At 44.5% G+C, this 12,986-nt stretch overlaps 1 protein-coding gene across 1 annotated transcript; it reads left to right on the forward strand.

Annotated features, from left to right (window-relative positions):
• Positions 1-335: 335 nt before the first annotated feature.
• CHCHD2 (coiled-coil-helix-coiled-coil-helix domain containing 2) lies at positions 336-12,169 on the forward strand. Its single transcript, XM_073558941.1, has 4 exons — positions 336-504; positions 5,146-5,392; positions 8,874-9,030; positions 11,944-12,169. Exons 1-4 carry the CDS (start codon positions 455-457, stop codon positions 11,949-11,951), a joined length of 462 nt encoding a protein of 153 aa, XP_073415042.1. The 5' UTR covers positions 336-454; the 3' UTR covers positions 11,952-12,169.
• The last annotated feature ends 817 nt before the right edge of the window (positions 12,170-12,986 follow it).

A 12,986-nucleotide genomic window follows, 5' to 3' on the forward strand; every position in this document is an offset into this window, starting at 1 on the left:
AGTATCTACTTGCTCATGTGCAATCGCCCCCTAGTGGATAAATGGAGTACTGTCAGTCACTGGCATGCCCCTTTAAGGCTTTACAATGTTGTAGCTGGAAACCCCCTTGAACAGGAGGCCTCACCCTGAACTGTGTCCTGATGCTGCCGCCTGCCCTTTATGTCATGTGACGCGCTCTCCATAGACTGTCAGCTCATTTGAGTCATGACGTCACGGGTTAGTTACACAACTACTGCGTCACGCAGTGACCTTCAGGTCCTTCACATGGCTGACACTGCAGACGCTTACTGGGCGGAGTTAATCGCGCGTCTCTGTACGTGGGGGCGTGGTTACGTTGCACGTCAGAAGTTATATAAGCGCCCGGCACGTCTACTGACGCAAGCATACTGAAAGCGCAGCGGTGAGCGGTGAAGGACGTTGAGACCCTGAGCAGAGACACCGAGCGGTCGCAGCTATGCCAAGAGGGAGTCGCAGCCGAACGTCCCGGATGGCGCCACCAGCCAGGTACGGTGTGCTGGGGGGGAGGAGTCCACCTTCGCCGCCGTCCCTGGTGTCACGTGTGCTGTTCTCCTGCCTGGCAGCATGGTCTCCATTCTGTGCAGGTTACTGAGCCCCGTATGTGACATCTATTAAAGGGATTTTCCACTACTTTAGAAACTGTTGTCAATGGCTCCTGGGTAGGGTGGTAATGATACACAAATCCTATATTGGGCAACATCTGCAAGGAGTTTGTATGTTCTCCCCGTGTTTGTGTGGGTTTCCTCCCACACTCCAAAGACATACTGATAGGGAATGTAGATTGTGAGCCCCATTGGGGACAGTGATGATGTGTGCAAACTGTAAAGCGCTGCGGAATATGTTAGCGCTATATAATAATAAAGATACTCCCCTCCTGGACCAGCGTCATGTGCCCCCCTCCCGCTAGTCTCAGGTCATGAGACGGAGACCGCTGCCGCTAATCTCTGACGTGATTGGCTGCAGCCTTCACTTACTGTTAAATCCAATTTCTTCTGTTCACATTAAAGGGAATCTGTCCCCCCCCCCCCCCCCGGGACGCTTTTAAGCTATTACTATGGGCATACAGGTAATAGAATGGTTAAACGAGGCTTACCTTTTCCATTCTATTACATGTATGCCCATAGTAATAGCTTAAGTGTCCCGGGGGGTGTGACAGATTCCCCTTGAAGGGGATCTGTCAGGTGCAATAATGACATGTAAATATAGGGTTAATAACATTGTTGAGGTGCCCGCTAGCAGTCCTTCAAGTGCGACACCCGGGAGAAAATTAACTTTATGCAGAAATAGGGCCATGGGGCTGTAAGCCTGCCTGTTCTGCCCAGAGCGGGCATGGACCACCGGCGATGCTCCTGCTTCCTTTGCCGTACCGTTGACAGAGAAGCTTTTTTCTGCTCTAAGTGCAGGTAGCCGGCTGTCAATAAGCATGATGTTGGCGGTGACGCCTCATCCACAGAGCAGGAGAGAAGGACTGCTTTGTTGACCTGACATCACAGGAAATGGGAGAATCTCCTGCAGAGATCCGCACTCCTGCAGTCACAGGAGCCGCGGGAAAGGTCAGAGAGACCTAGTACCTGCCCACTGCAGTACTTTACCCTGCCCTCAACATGACAGAGAAGTACACCTGCGCAGGAGCGTGATACCGGGGAGCGATGAAGCAACAGGAGGGCGGTATCGCAAGAGGATGGGAGGCGGCGGACCTGGACTTGCGACACTCATCACACCGGACCGTTCCCTGGGTGAGTATAATAAAACTTATTTTTCTTCACTTGCAGTTCGGATCGGGGGCTTATCTACAGCATTACAGAATGCTGTGTATAAACCCTGAAAGGCGGTGGCCGTATCTATAGCGGCCAAAACAGGTGACAGGTTCGCTTTAACGCACTTACACTACATCACATATGCACTTCATGGGTTTAGGCAATAACAGGTTTTGTTGCTTGTGCGTCTTTAATTGTCCTTATTCTTGAAGCATGTACAGACATATGACGGCAGTGGCTGTGTGTATAAATCCCCTATACATAGGTAACATGTATTGCAGCCTTCTGACGTGGGCATATTGGAGCCTGTTTACACACAGAGCTTTGCGTGCTAAACAATATAGGGACCCAGTGCTCACAAAACACCTTTTAGGTCTATTTCACACATAACAGCAACACTGCTTTTTTGTGCAGAAAATCTGAGTTTAACCGTTTAAAGGGAAAGTGTCACCAGTCTTGTGACATATCAGCTAAAAATTTTGCCTTATTCAGCTTCTGTGCTGCATTCCCTACATCCTTAACGAACCCACTGATTCCCTTTATATACTCACAAAAAAGTTTTTTAATATCTGACGCGCTGTATGTTAATCTCAGTCCGGTCTGATGGCCGTGGTTTCAGGCCTCTACATCACTCCCATCGGCTGCTGTTCTCTGTCCTACTGACATGGATAACAATCCACACCTCCATGTGTCATATCGCGCCTGTGCAGAAATATTGTGTCTTGCGCCTGCGCAGTATGCTTTGCCCAACTGCAGGCAAAGCCGAGAAGCAGAAGTGCGCATGTGCTGGCAAACGTATTTCTGGTACATGAGCTGGAAGTACGCGTGTCGGCGCATGACACCTCTGTTTTTCGGCTTTGCACGCAGTTGGGCAAAGCATACTGCGCAGGCGCAAACTAAAATATTTCTGAGCAAGCGCGAGATGTTGCACGGCGAAAGAGGCGTTATCGATGAAGTAGGGCGGCGAGCAACAGCTGATGGGAGTGATGTAGAGGTGCGACACAATGCCCATCGAATTGGACTGAGAAGATTACCATACAGTGCTGGAGACATTAGAAAAAGGTTTTCAGGAGTATACAAGGGGAGTAAGGGGGTTCTATAAGGATGTAGGGAATGCAGCACAGACTCTTAATAAGGTGATATTTTTAGCTGCTATGTCACAAAACTGGTGACACTTTCCCTTTATGCAAAGTGGATGTAATTGCATGAAAACTCATGCCCCCTGTGCCTTTAAAGCTGCTGTTGAACTCTCCATTTCTTAGGTGCACTTTTTGGCTTCTGTAGGGAGCCTGAAAAATGAAAACCAAGAACTGATACATTTTTAATGAAGTCCTACCATCAAAGGTTTTGTCCTCATAATATAAGTGAATCCTCATATTATATAACACTGTGCACGTACAATTGCTCATTTTGCCTTTCTAACCAGCTTATTCTTTTCTCTGCTCTATTTAGAAATAGGAAGTCTCTTGTCCCTGCAGAAATCATTCCTCTCTTGAACTCCATATCCAGGTGCTCCACCCTCCCCTCTATCATGGACTTCTGCAGTGATTGATGAGTCATACAGACAAAATTTACTTCTTTCTGCATGGAGCGTAGAAGGATTCAGCTAGTCTGTTTTTAAAGGGAATCTGTCAGCAGGCTTTTGTTACGTCATCTGAGAGTACCATGATGTAGGCAAAGAGACCCTGAATCCAACAATGTTTCACTTAGATTACTGGGTGCAGCAGTTCTGAGACAATCCCAGCTTTTAGCTTTAAAATGAAGCAGAGCAGAGAAAGCTAACCCCACGCACACCAGGCTCTGTGTGCAAAGTCCAAAGACAGTGAGGTGCTGTGTTGCTGCAATATTAATCTTTCACACTAAACAGCACACACACTTTGACAAGTGACACATCCCTGAATTCTGTGTCCCAGCCTCTATCTCCTGCTGTCTTCAGATTATATAGCAAAAACCTACTGACAAATTCTTTTTAATCACTTAATGTCATAGACCTAATGGAAAACAATCATTAGCTGGGTAGAAAGGCAAAATAAGCAAATGTAAGTACACAGTGCTATATAATGTGATGATTGCAATATATTAAGAGGGTAAAAATGTTGCTGGGTGTACTCTTTTAGAGAGGTTGTTCACTACTATAACATTGATAACTTATCCTTAGGGGTAGGTCATCAATGTCTGATTGGTGGGGTTCCATCAACCAGCACCCCCACTGATGAGCTGTTCTAGGTGCTGGCGGCAGCTGAAACTGCCCAGTTACAGAGGTGCGCCATCTACTGATAGTAGCCGCAGCTGGGTAATGCACATTCACCCCCTAATTCCTATCAATAGGGTGCAGATGTGCCGTACCCGTCTGTGGTCACAGAGCAACAGAATACTTCTGTGTATTTTGATGTGGACATCTACAGATAAAATGCAGTGGGGAAAAAACAGCGTGTTTGCACATGGGAACATGGCCTGACAACCTGTCTGGTATTAAAAAAAAAAAATATATATATTCTGTGATGAGTAAACTCAGGGTACACACTCATCTTGCTACGTCTAGGTATAAACCGGATAGCTACCTGTGTGTTGTAAGTCTCTATTCACCTCCCTGACCTTTATATCAGCCGATCAGCAAGAACGCACCCAAACGATTGTTTGTGTAGCTTAGAGTTCATGTACACTCGATTTGTACCAAGTATGGAAGTTATCTTGTATCCATAAAATATGGAGTAACTTCCTAACTGCTATGGGTTTGACTGCTGGGACCCCGACCAACCCCAAGAACAGGCCTTGTAATGGAGCGGAATTAGAGCAGGCAGACCGTGACTCCAATTATTCTTTGGCATTTCTGGAAATAAGAGTACAGGTACAGTGGGGAAAAAGTAATTAGTCAGCCACCAATTATGCAAGTTCTCCCACTTAAAAAGATGAGAGAGGCCTGTAATTGACATCACAGGTAGACCACAACTAGGAGAGTCAAAATGAGAAAACAAATCCAGAAAATCACCTTGTCTGATTTGGCAAGATTTATTTTGCAAATTATGGTGGAAAATAAGGATTTTGGCAATCCCATATAGAAGGAATGGAGTAAAGGCGCTCATGCTTGACCTTTGCTCCATTCACAGAGCCTGATTTCCAGGATAGGGTTGCCAGCATCAATTAGGAAGTGATCCCCTAGTATATGGGTAGGAGTTTAATTCCATACTTAATGAAAAACCATTAGGAGTTCACATGTCTTGGCCTAATTGCATTTATTGCCATTATTTGAACAAAATCTGTGACGTTTCTACAATGAACGCATGTGAAACCGCACTAAAGAAACAATGCAGTCAGAAGCTGCCTGCATTCATTAGATGTTTGGTAATGTTTCAAATGCTTTCTTTCTCAGCCGGGCACCTGTGATGAGGCCTCCTCCGCCGCCGGCAGCACGTCCTCCTGCCCCTGTAGCACCTGCGGCTTCGGCACTCGGACCGGCTGCAGCACCTAGACAGCCAGGCCTGATGGCACAAATGGCAACCACAGCGGCTGGTGTAGCGGTTGGTTCTGCGGTTGGTCACACCTTGGGACATGCCATGACTGGAGGCTTTGGTGGTGGAAACAGTTCTGAGCCTGCGAGAGCAGACGTCACCTACCAGGTAATGCTTTTAAACTGCCTTGAGGCTTTGGGTGGTAGGATTTTGTATTTTAAATAACATGTTAAAGTTAGATTTTATATAACATTAATAAACAAAGTTTGGTTAGACTCGATTCACACTAACAGTTTGTGCTCCGTTTTTCTGGTCCATTATAGTAATAGAAAAAAGTCCAGTTTTGTGGTAGCATAAGGCTAATGGCTCCAAAAAACAGTAAGCTGGCATAATTGCAATTCTCATTCAGCAATATCCACTGCTTGGTTATTTCTGGGAAAACACAGATGGAGTCTAAGTAGTCCCAGCACATGTAGATGATTCTCAGAGTGGTGTAATTTTCAACACGGGATCGCTTTTGGGGGTTTCTGATGATCTGGCACCTCTGCGGCTCTGCTCATGGTGCCTGCACACTAATCAAGCCAACCTTGCACTTCAAAAGTCAAATAACACTGTTGTCTTCACCATGCAGTGTGCCCCAACAGTAGTGTATGACCCCATATGGGGTATGCCGCGTGCTGTACAAATTTTTGGGGCCATTTTCTCCCATTACCCCTTGTGAAAAAAAAATTGTACCAATAACATCACTTTAGGGGGAAAAAGTTTATTTTTTTTACAGCCCAATGTTCTAAAATTCAGTGAAACACCTTTTGTTGTGAAAATGCTCGCTACTCCCCTGGGAGAATTCCTTGAGGAATTCCGCTTCCAAAATGGGGTTACTTGTGCTGGTTTATTCTGTTTTAACACATCAAGGACTCTGCACACGAAAGATCAAATAGTTCTCCCTCCCTTCTCAGCAGTGCTGGGTGTCTGTACAGTAGTTTTTGATGAAATATGTGGTATAGCTGGGGTCAAGTAAAATTGTGGGGTCACCTGTCTGCTATTGAGCCTTATAAAAATGACACATTTTTATATAGAGCAACATTTTGGTGGAAAAAATGTAATTTTTCATTCCACTTTGCGTTAACCGTTCAGATGCTTCACTGGAAAGATCACGTTTCCTGTATTTTGAGGGCTGCTCTTTTTGAAATAGTATAGTATCTCCATTCCATGGCTTCCAAACTGAAGTCCCTAAAAAAAAAACAAAAAAAAACAGGGTTTGTTAAATTTCTTGAAAAAAAATAATGAAAAATTGCTGCTAAACCCTTCTAACTTCAACAATAAAATAAAAGGAAATATGAAAAAAGATGCTGATGTAAATGAGACGTAGGTGAAATGCTGTTTAGTAGGATTGTCATTGTGGTGTGATCTAGTGCTGTGGTATAAAAATTAAGTTTGAAAATTGGCAATTTCTTGATATTTTCATCACTCAAAACATTTCCCACTAAGTACATGGTGTCATGAAAACAATATTCTCATTAGTTGGGATTGGAAGAACCTTTCCAAAGTTATTACCACGTGACACGTCACGTCTTGGTCCCAGATGCCAACACTCGGGGGGATTAAGTTATCGCACCCAACAAAGAAGCTTTTTGCTTCATTGAATCTTTATTGGTCTTTCCTAGTCCTAGGTACACTCATTTCCCAATTATCTGCCCGTCTGAATGGACACTTAACTACAATATCAGCCACATCAATTTCTAATGTCTTTCGAAAGGGGGGAGAGAAATCTGATGGTGGTTTTAACCCTGTCTATGCCAGACTCTAAGTCAATGGCAGCGAAAGGGATAATTAACATTGCCTATCTGGTATGCCAGAAGACGATACTTGACCATTTATCCTTCAAAGGGTTTTTCTGGTTTTAGAAAACCCATCTCCTGGCTGCAGTTAGTTTGAATAGCCAACTGCGCTTTACTTAACTACCCCGTGTCCAGCTCAGTCTCCGCTGCCACTTTATGTACCTGTTTTTGTTTGCGGTGCTGACATCACGTTGACAGCACTGCAGCAAATCGGAGAGCTCAGCCACTTCGATGGCACAACAAGCTCTGAGCCACACTGAGTGATTAGCTGCAGTTCTGTCGGCGTGATGACAGCTCTACAGACAATAACAGACACTGGAAGCACCAGTGAAGGCTCTGAACTCGACCTGGGATGGGTGAGCAAAGAGCATGATTTAAAAAAAGAAAACTGAGCTAGAAGGATCGGTTCTAGGCCCCCTCCTCTTCTCCTTTTACACTGCCCCTATTGGTCAGACAATCAGTACCATCTCTATGCTGATGACACCCAATTATACGCTTCTTCTCCTGACATCACGTCAGCCTTTCTAGAAAACACCGGCGATTGTCTAAACGCTGTGTCTAACATCATGTACTCACTATATCTGAAACTGAACCTGTCAAAGACTGAACTCCTTGTGTTTCCTCCCTCTACTAATGTACCTATACCCGACATTGCCATTTCTGTGTGTGGTTCCACTATGACTCCCCAGCAACATGCCCGCTGTCTTGGGGTCATACTTGATTCCAAGCTTTCCTTTGCCCCTGACATTCGATCACTGGCTCACTCTTTTCATCTGCACCTCAAAAACATTTCTAGACTTCAACCTTTTCTTACTTTTGACTCTGCAAAAACTCTTACTGTTTCTCTTATTCATTCTCGTCTCGACTATTGTAACTCTCTTCTAATCGGTCTCTCTCTTACCAAACTCTCCCCCCTCCAATCTGTCTTGAATGCTGCAGCCAGGAACATATTCCTCACCAATCGTTACACCGATGCCTCTACCTTGTGCCAGTCATTACACTGGCTACCCATCCACTCCAGAATTCAGTATAAACTTATTACCCTCACCCACAAAGCCCTCCATGGCTCAGCGCCACCCTACATCTCCTCCCTTGTTTCAGTATACCACCCTACCTGCACCGTCCGTTCTGCTGATGACCTGAGGTTAGCATCCTCAATAGTCAGAACCTCCCACTCCCGTCTCCAAGACTATACACGTGCTGCGCCAATTCTTTGGAATGCACTTCCCAGGTCAATACAATTAGTCCCCAATCCCCACAATTTTAACCGTGCCCTGAAAACTCATTTATTCAGACTGGCCTATCGCCTCAACACATTAACCTAATCTATCCCTGTGTGGCACAGCCAAAAGTTTTACCATAACCAGGTTCCCCGCATCATGTTCCCACATGCTTTATGCATCCATTAGCCCTCTGTGTCTGTACTGTTACACACTTAACATTATGGCTGGTCCATACAATCAGGGCAACTGTTACCACCCACCTTTCGTGTCTACCTCTTTCCTCATAGACTGTAAGCTTGCGAGCAGGGCCCTCATTCCTCTTGGTATTTGTTATAATCTGTGATTATTGTTATGCTGTAATATGTATTGTCTGTACAAATCCCCTCTGAAATGTAAAGTGCTGCGGAATATGTCGGCGCTATAGAAATAACATTTATTATTATTGGAAGACAAATTTTCCAAAACTGGAAAACCTTTCACCAAGACCACACACAATTGCATTGTGAAAGGGGGTTATACACAATGTCAAGTCCCTTGCTGTTTTTGTCCAACCTAGTAGGCATCTTGAACAGTGTTTTTGTTTCCTAGGAGCCTGTCGTGCCCCAGCCAGCGTACCAGCAGCAGTCCCAGTACTCACCTTGCCAGTATGAGCTTAAGCAGTTCTTGGAGTGTGCTCAGAACCAGGGTGACCTGAAGCTGTGTGAGGGGTTCTCCGAGGTGCTCAAACAATGCCGCTTTGCAAATGGTAAGACTTGGCCGAACAAAACTCAAGCTCTGTTCACACCTGTGTTCACTTTTTCTGGCTCTTTCTAGGAACAAATAAACTCACTTAGAAGTGATCCAAACCTAATTATACATTCATAAAGCTTTACACTAATGGGTGGCAAGAGCTCCGAGTATATGACTTCATTATCCAGCGAGTGAGGATATATGGGAAGATCTTTGTGATGGGAGCCCTGTTTACCAGCTGTGCCAGACAACCACTCAAAGCTGACTGCAAATTTCTGTGTGCCATATACCATATAAAGCCCAAAATTTCTCCCTCGGAAGCACAACGGAGGAGCCCAGAGTGCACACACTTGGTTAAAGGGTTGTACTAATGTTCCATCTTCATGAGCTCACTAGCCCAGGCTTACTACTTTGCTCCTGAACATGGACAGTTCAGTCCAGTGGTACGGTCGCATTACAGATCCAAACTGTGTGCTATCCCAAGTTCCTAACTTAACGCTAGGTAACTGTCCACTTTGGGACTGAGATGGCCAATAGCCTATGCATTTGATCTATATAAACTATTAATATAGGCAGACAGGTCATAGAATGCTGAATCGAGAGATACCTGTATATGTCACATCAGATGCCTTGTGGATAAATCCTCTTTTATCACTTTATATCAATGACCTCTTCCAAGATATGGAGAGAGTGGTGCTTGGGAGATAGGAGAACTCTGCCTCCAGAGCTTGTTTTACATGAAGGGGAGTTACCAGTGTGATGGGTAATTGCCGCTCTCTTGATCTCATTGCAGAGCTCTGTGTCATTATAACTGACACATCTGCAGGTTCCTCTCAGCTAACAGGCAGACAGGGTTGCTGTGTTACAATATATCGGGACTCGGAGAGCTGCAAAAAATGTTTGTAGGGATACAAATTTCCTTTCTGCTGTTCTGTGTTAATGACGTCTCACACTGGTAACTAACTCCCCTACATGTGAAGCAAGCTCTAGAGGCAGAGTTATCTTCCAGGCAGCGACTGCCACAGAGCCTGGGAGAGGCAAGAGATTTCTCCGGAATCAGCAAATATCAAAGTATCAATCCTATGACCTGCATGCCCATATAGGCTTAGGAGGGATGATCCTACTGACAGACTGTCTAAATTACAGAAACCTGGCTTGCTTCTTTTAAGACTTGTGCCATGGCATTCTACAGAATGTGTATGTTGCATTTATTTCAATGGAACGGAGATGCAGTATCACACAACTCAGACAGGGATGTTCTTGTAAGACAACAGCTATTTTTTTTAATCCTATAATAACCCCTTAGAGACCTGGGAATTTTTCATTTTTGTGCTTTAATTTTTTTTTACTTATTTTGTTTCATGCGCCATAATTGTATTTTTCATCTAGGTGCTTGAGAGCTTGTTTATTGTGGGATGAGTTGGAGTTTGGAATTACACCTTTTACTTTACCATAAAATATACTGGAAAAGGGAGAAAAAAATCCAAATGGAATGCTGAAATCCACAATTCTGACATTTTTGGAGTCTTGTTTTTACATCATTCATTTGTATGGTCAAGCTGTCCTGGCAATATGAGTTCCCAGGTCACTAATTACAGCGATACCAGATTTGTGTGTTTTTTATTTGTATTTTGGTCATGGGGGAAAATGTGAAACTGTTTAAAGGGAATCTGTCACCTCATTTTTCCGATATGAGATGCGGCCACCGCCATCAGGGGCTTATCTACAGCATTCTGTAATGCTGTAGATAAGCCCCCGAAGTAACCTGAAAGAAGACAAACAAGTTAGATTATACTCAGCCGGGGGTCCGGTCTGGTCCGATGGGTGTCTCAGGTCCGGTCCGGCGCCTCCCATCTTCTAGAGACAACGTCCTCCTTACTTCTGCCGCGGCTCCTGCGCTGGTGCACTATATCTGCCCTATTGAGAGCAGAGTACTGCAGTGCGCAGGTGCCGGGAAAGGTCAGCGCACTGCAGTACTTTACTCTGCCCTCAATAGGACAGATAAACCTTCTTTCCTCCAGACGTAGAGGATGCCCCCTTGTCCCAGTCAGAGGTCTAAGAGTAAAAAGATCATTAGAAAGGTCTTTGTACTGTCCTCTCATATACATTGTAATAAGATCATTTTGTTTCTAATGGACCGTGAATTTCTACTGTTTTGTTTGTGTAAATTTGCTTTGCCTGCCATAATTCTGGTCTATGATATCATTCTGCTCAGCATTGACGATTAGTCTGCCCTCCGTACTGCAGAGTAATGGATGAAGTTGTGAAGGGGCTGATCCGGAGCTTGTGTCTGCACACTTTGACAATGATGTAATTTAAATTCCTCTTTCAGCGATTGACAGCGGCATTTAAATTCTTAAACTGCAGCCATTGAAGCAAGCTCTGGTCGCTGTTGTTGCAGGCAGATGCCAGCTATGAAACACATCTGTTACTAGATTTTTGCTACAAAGTCTGAGCAGCATGGTGGCGGGGCAGAGACCATTATGTTAGCGATGTGTGATTTACTAAACTGCTTGCTGCATATCTGATAATCCCTGTATTCTCTGCTGCAAATCTATCAGTGCTCTGAATGCTGAGCTCTGTATATCCCCACTGAAAGCTTTCTGGGTACACTTCGGCCAAAAGGTGCTTTCATTGTTGGGGTTTAAGATTATACAGAGTTCATGAATATTAAGACCTACATGGCAGCTGTATTACAAGTCTTCTAGTGATATACTGCTGATAAGATAGTGATTTTTATCAAAACCGCAGCAAGCAGCTCAGTAAGTTGCACATCTCTGGAATCAGGGTCTCTGCCCCTAATCAGGCTGCTTTCAGATTAGCTGGCCATACCTGGTGACAGATTCCATTTAATGAGTAAACTGCACTTTGACATTATGTTTAAAATTATAATTGTCTCCATCTTTACCCTTTGTTTTCCTTGTTGCAGGTTTATAATGAGCATTTGCCTTGTCAGAAGAATGTTGTTCTTGAGTAGAATTTGTTGGGCCTGAAGAACTACAGAGACGACCAAGGCACAACACACTTAGCGGAGTATTGTGTATGAATGTCTGTTATTGATATGACATGCAGCAGGAAAGCTATCTGGAAGCATGCATCGTTCTGAGCTTGTGATTTTTTTTTTTCTATTTAAATAAACCCTTTCCAGTCCAGGATCATTTGCCTGAAATCATTTGTGAGATCCCACAAAATAATCGAGAAGCCGTACTAAACGATCCCAGAAACACGTGGTGTCTAAAGAGACAGTATAAGTCATTGAAAAATCCATCACGTCACAATAGTAATGCCCTCCAGGATGCAGCGAGCCCCAAATACCTGCAAAATACCAATAAAATAGCCACTCACACCCCAACCGGTCATGAGCGGGTGCCCAGGATTCTGACTGCACAGGGATAAGACTTTTATATAGGGCGCCGGTCACACACAAGCATGGCGCACCATGCACCATTATCACCTTCAGAGGAATAAAGGACTATAGTGCCACTTTTTGGGAGGTAGAAATCCTAAAAGTCAATATTGACCCTGTTAACAAGTCATGTCACGTGGCTTGAAATAAAAAGCCAAACAATACTCTCCATTTGGGGTATTTGGCCTTGAATCTTAACCCTTTAGATGCCAGTCTGAGCCCCCCTCACCTAGCCAAATCAGGTCTCCTACTTTGCACTGACAAGGGGCAATACCCCCGAAACATTGTCTGCAAATTGGGATTCTGGTTTGGCCTTTATCCTAAGTCACATTGTAAGGCTCGTTAAAGGGAGGATAATGACTTGTAGGAATGCTACTTCCAGTAGGTGGCACTAGTGTTCAAGTCCTCTACTAAGGAGAGACAGTTTGCTTATTTTGCTAAACTGGATACTCCCTTTAAGCTGAACTGTTTTAGAGGAGACATGATCGAGTTGGCCAGCAGGTGGCAGCTTTAGTCATTCCGCCCTTTGTTCTTATGGAGGAAGAGTGCTTGATTGAAGAAGGCTG

This window comes from Dendrobates tinctorius, unplaced genomic scaffold (genome assembly GCF_039654945.1).
Source record: "Dendrobates tinctorius isolate UK_male_01 unplaced genomic scaffold, ASM3965494v1 ptg000263l, whole genome shotgun sequence".
Taxonomy (NCBI): Eukaryota; Metazoa; Chordata; class Amphibia; order Anura; family Dendrobatidae; genus Dendrobates; species Dendrobates tinctorius.

Bases quoted from the DNA above. Each gene is read 5' to 3' on its own strand.
- CHCHD2 (XM_073558941.1), top strand. From the start codon at position 455: ATGCCAAGAGGGAGTCGCAGCCGAACGTCCCGGATGGCGCCACCAGCC. The intron at 505-5,145 runs GTACGGTGTGCT...TTTCTTTCTCAG, and splicing joins CGGATGGCGCCACCAGCCAG to CCGGGCACCTGTGATGAGGC. The intron at 5,393-8,873 runs GTAATGCTTTTA...TTTGTTTCCTAG, and splicing joins GAGCAGACGTCACCTACCAG to GAGCCTGTCGTGCCCCAGCC.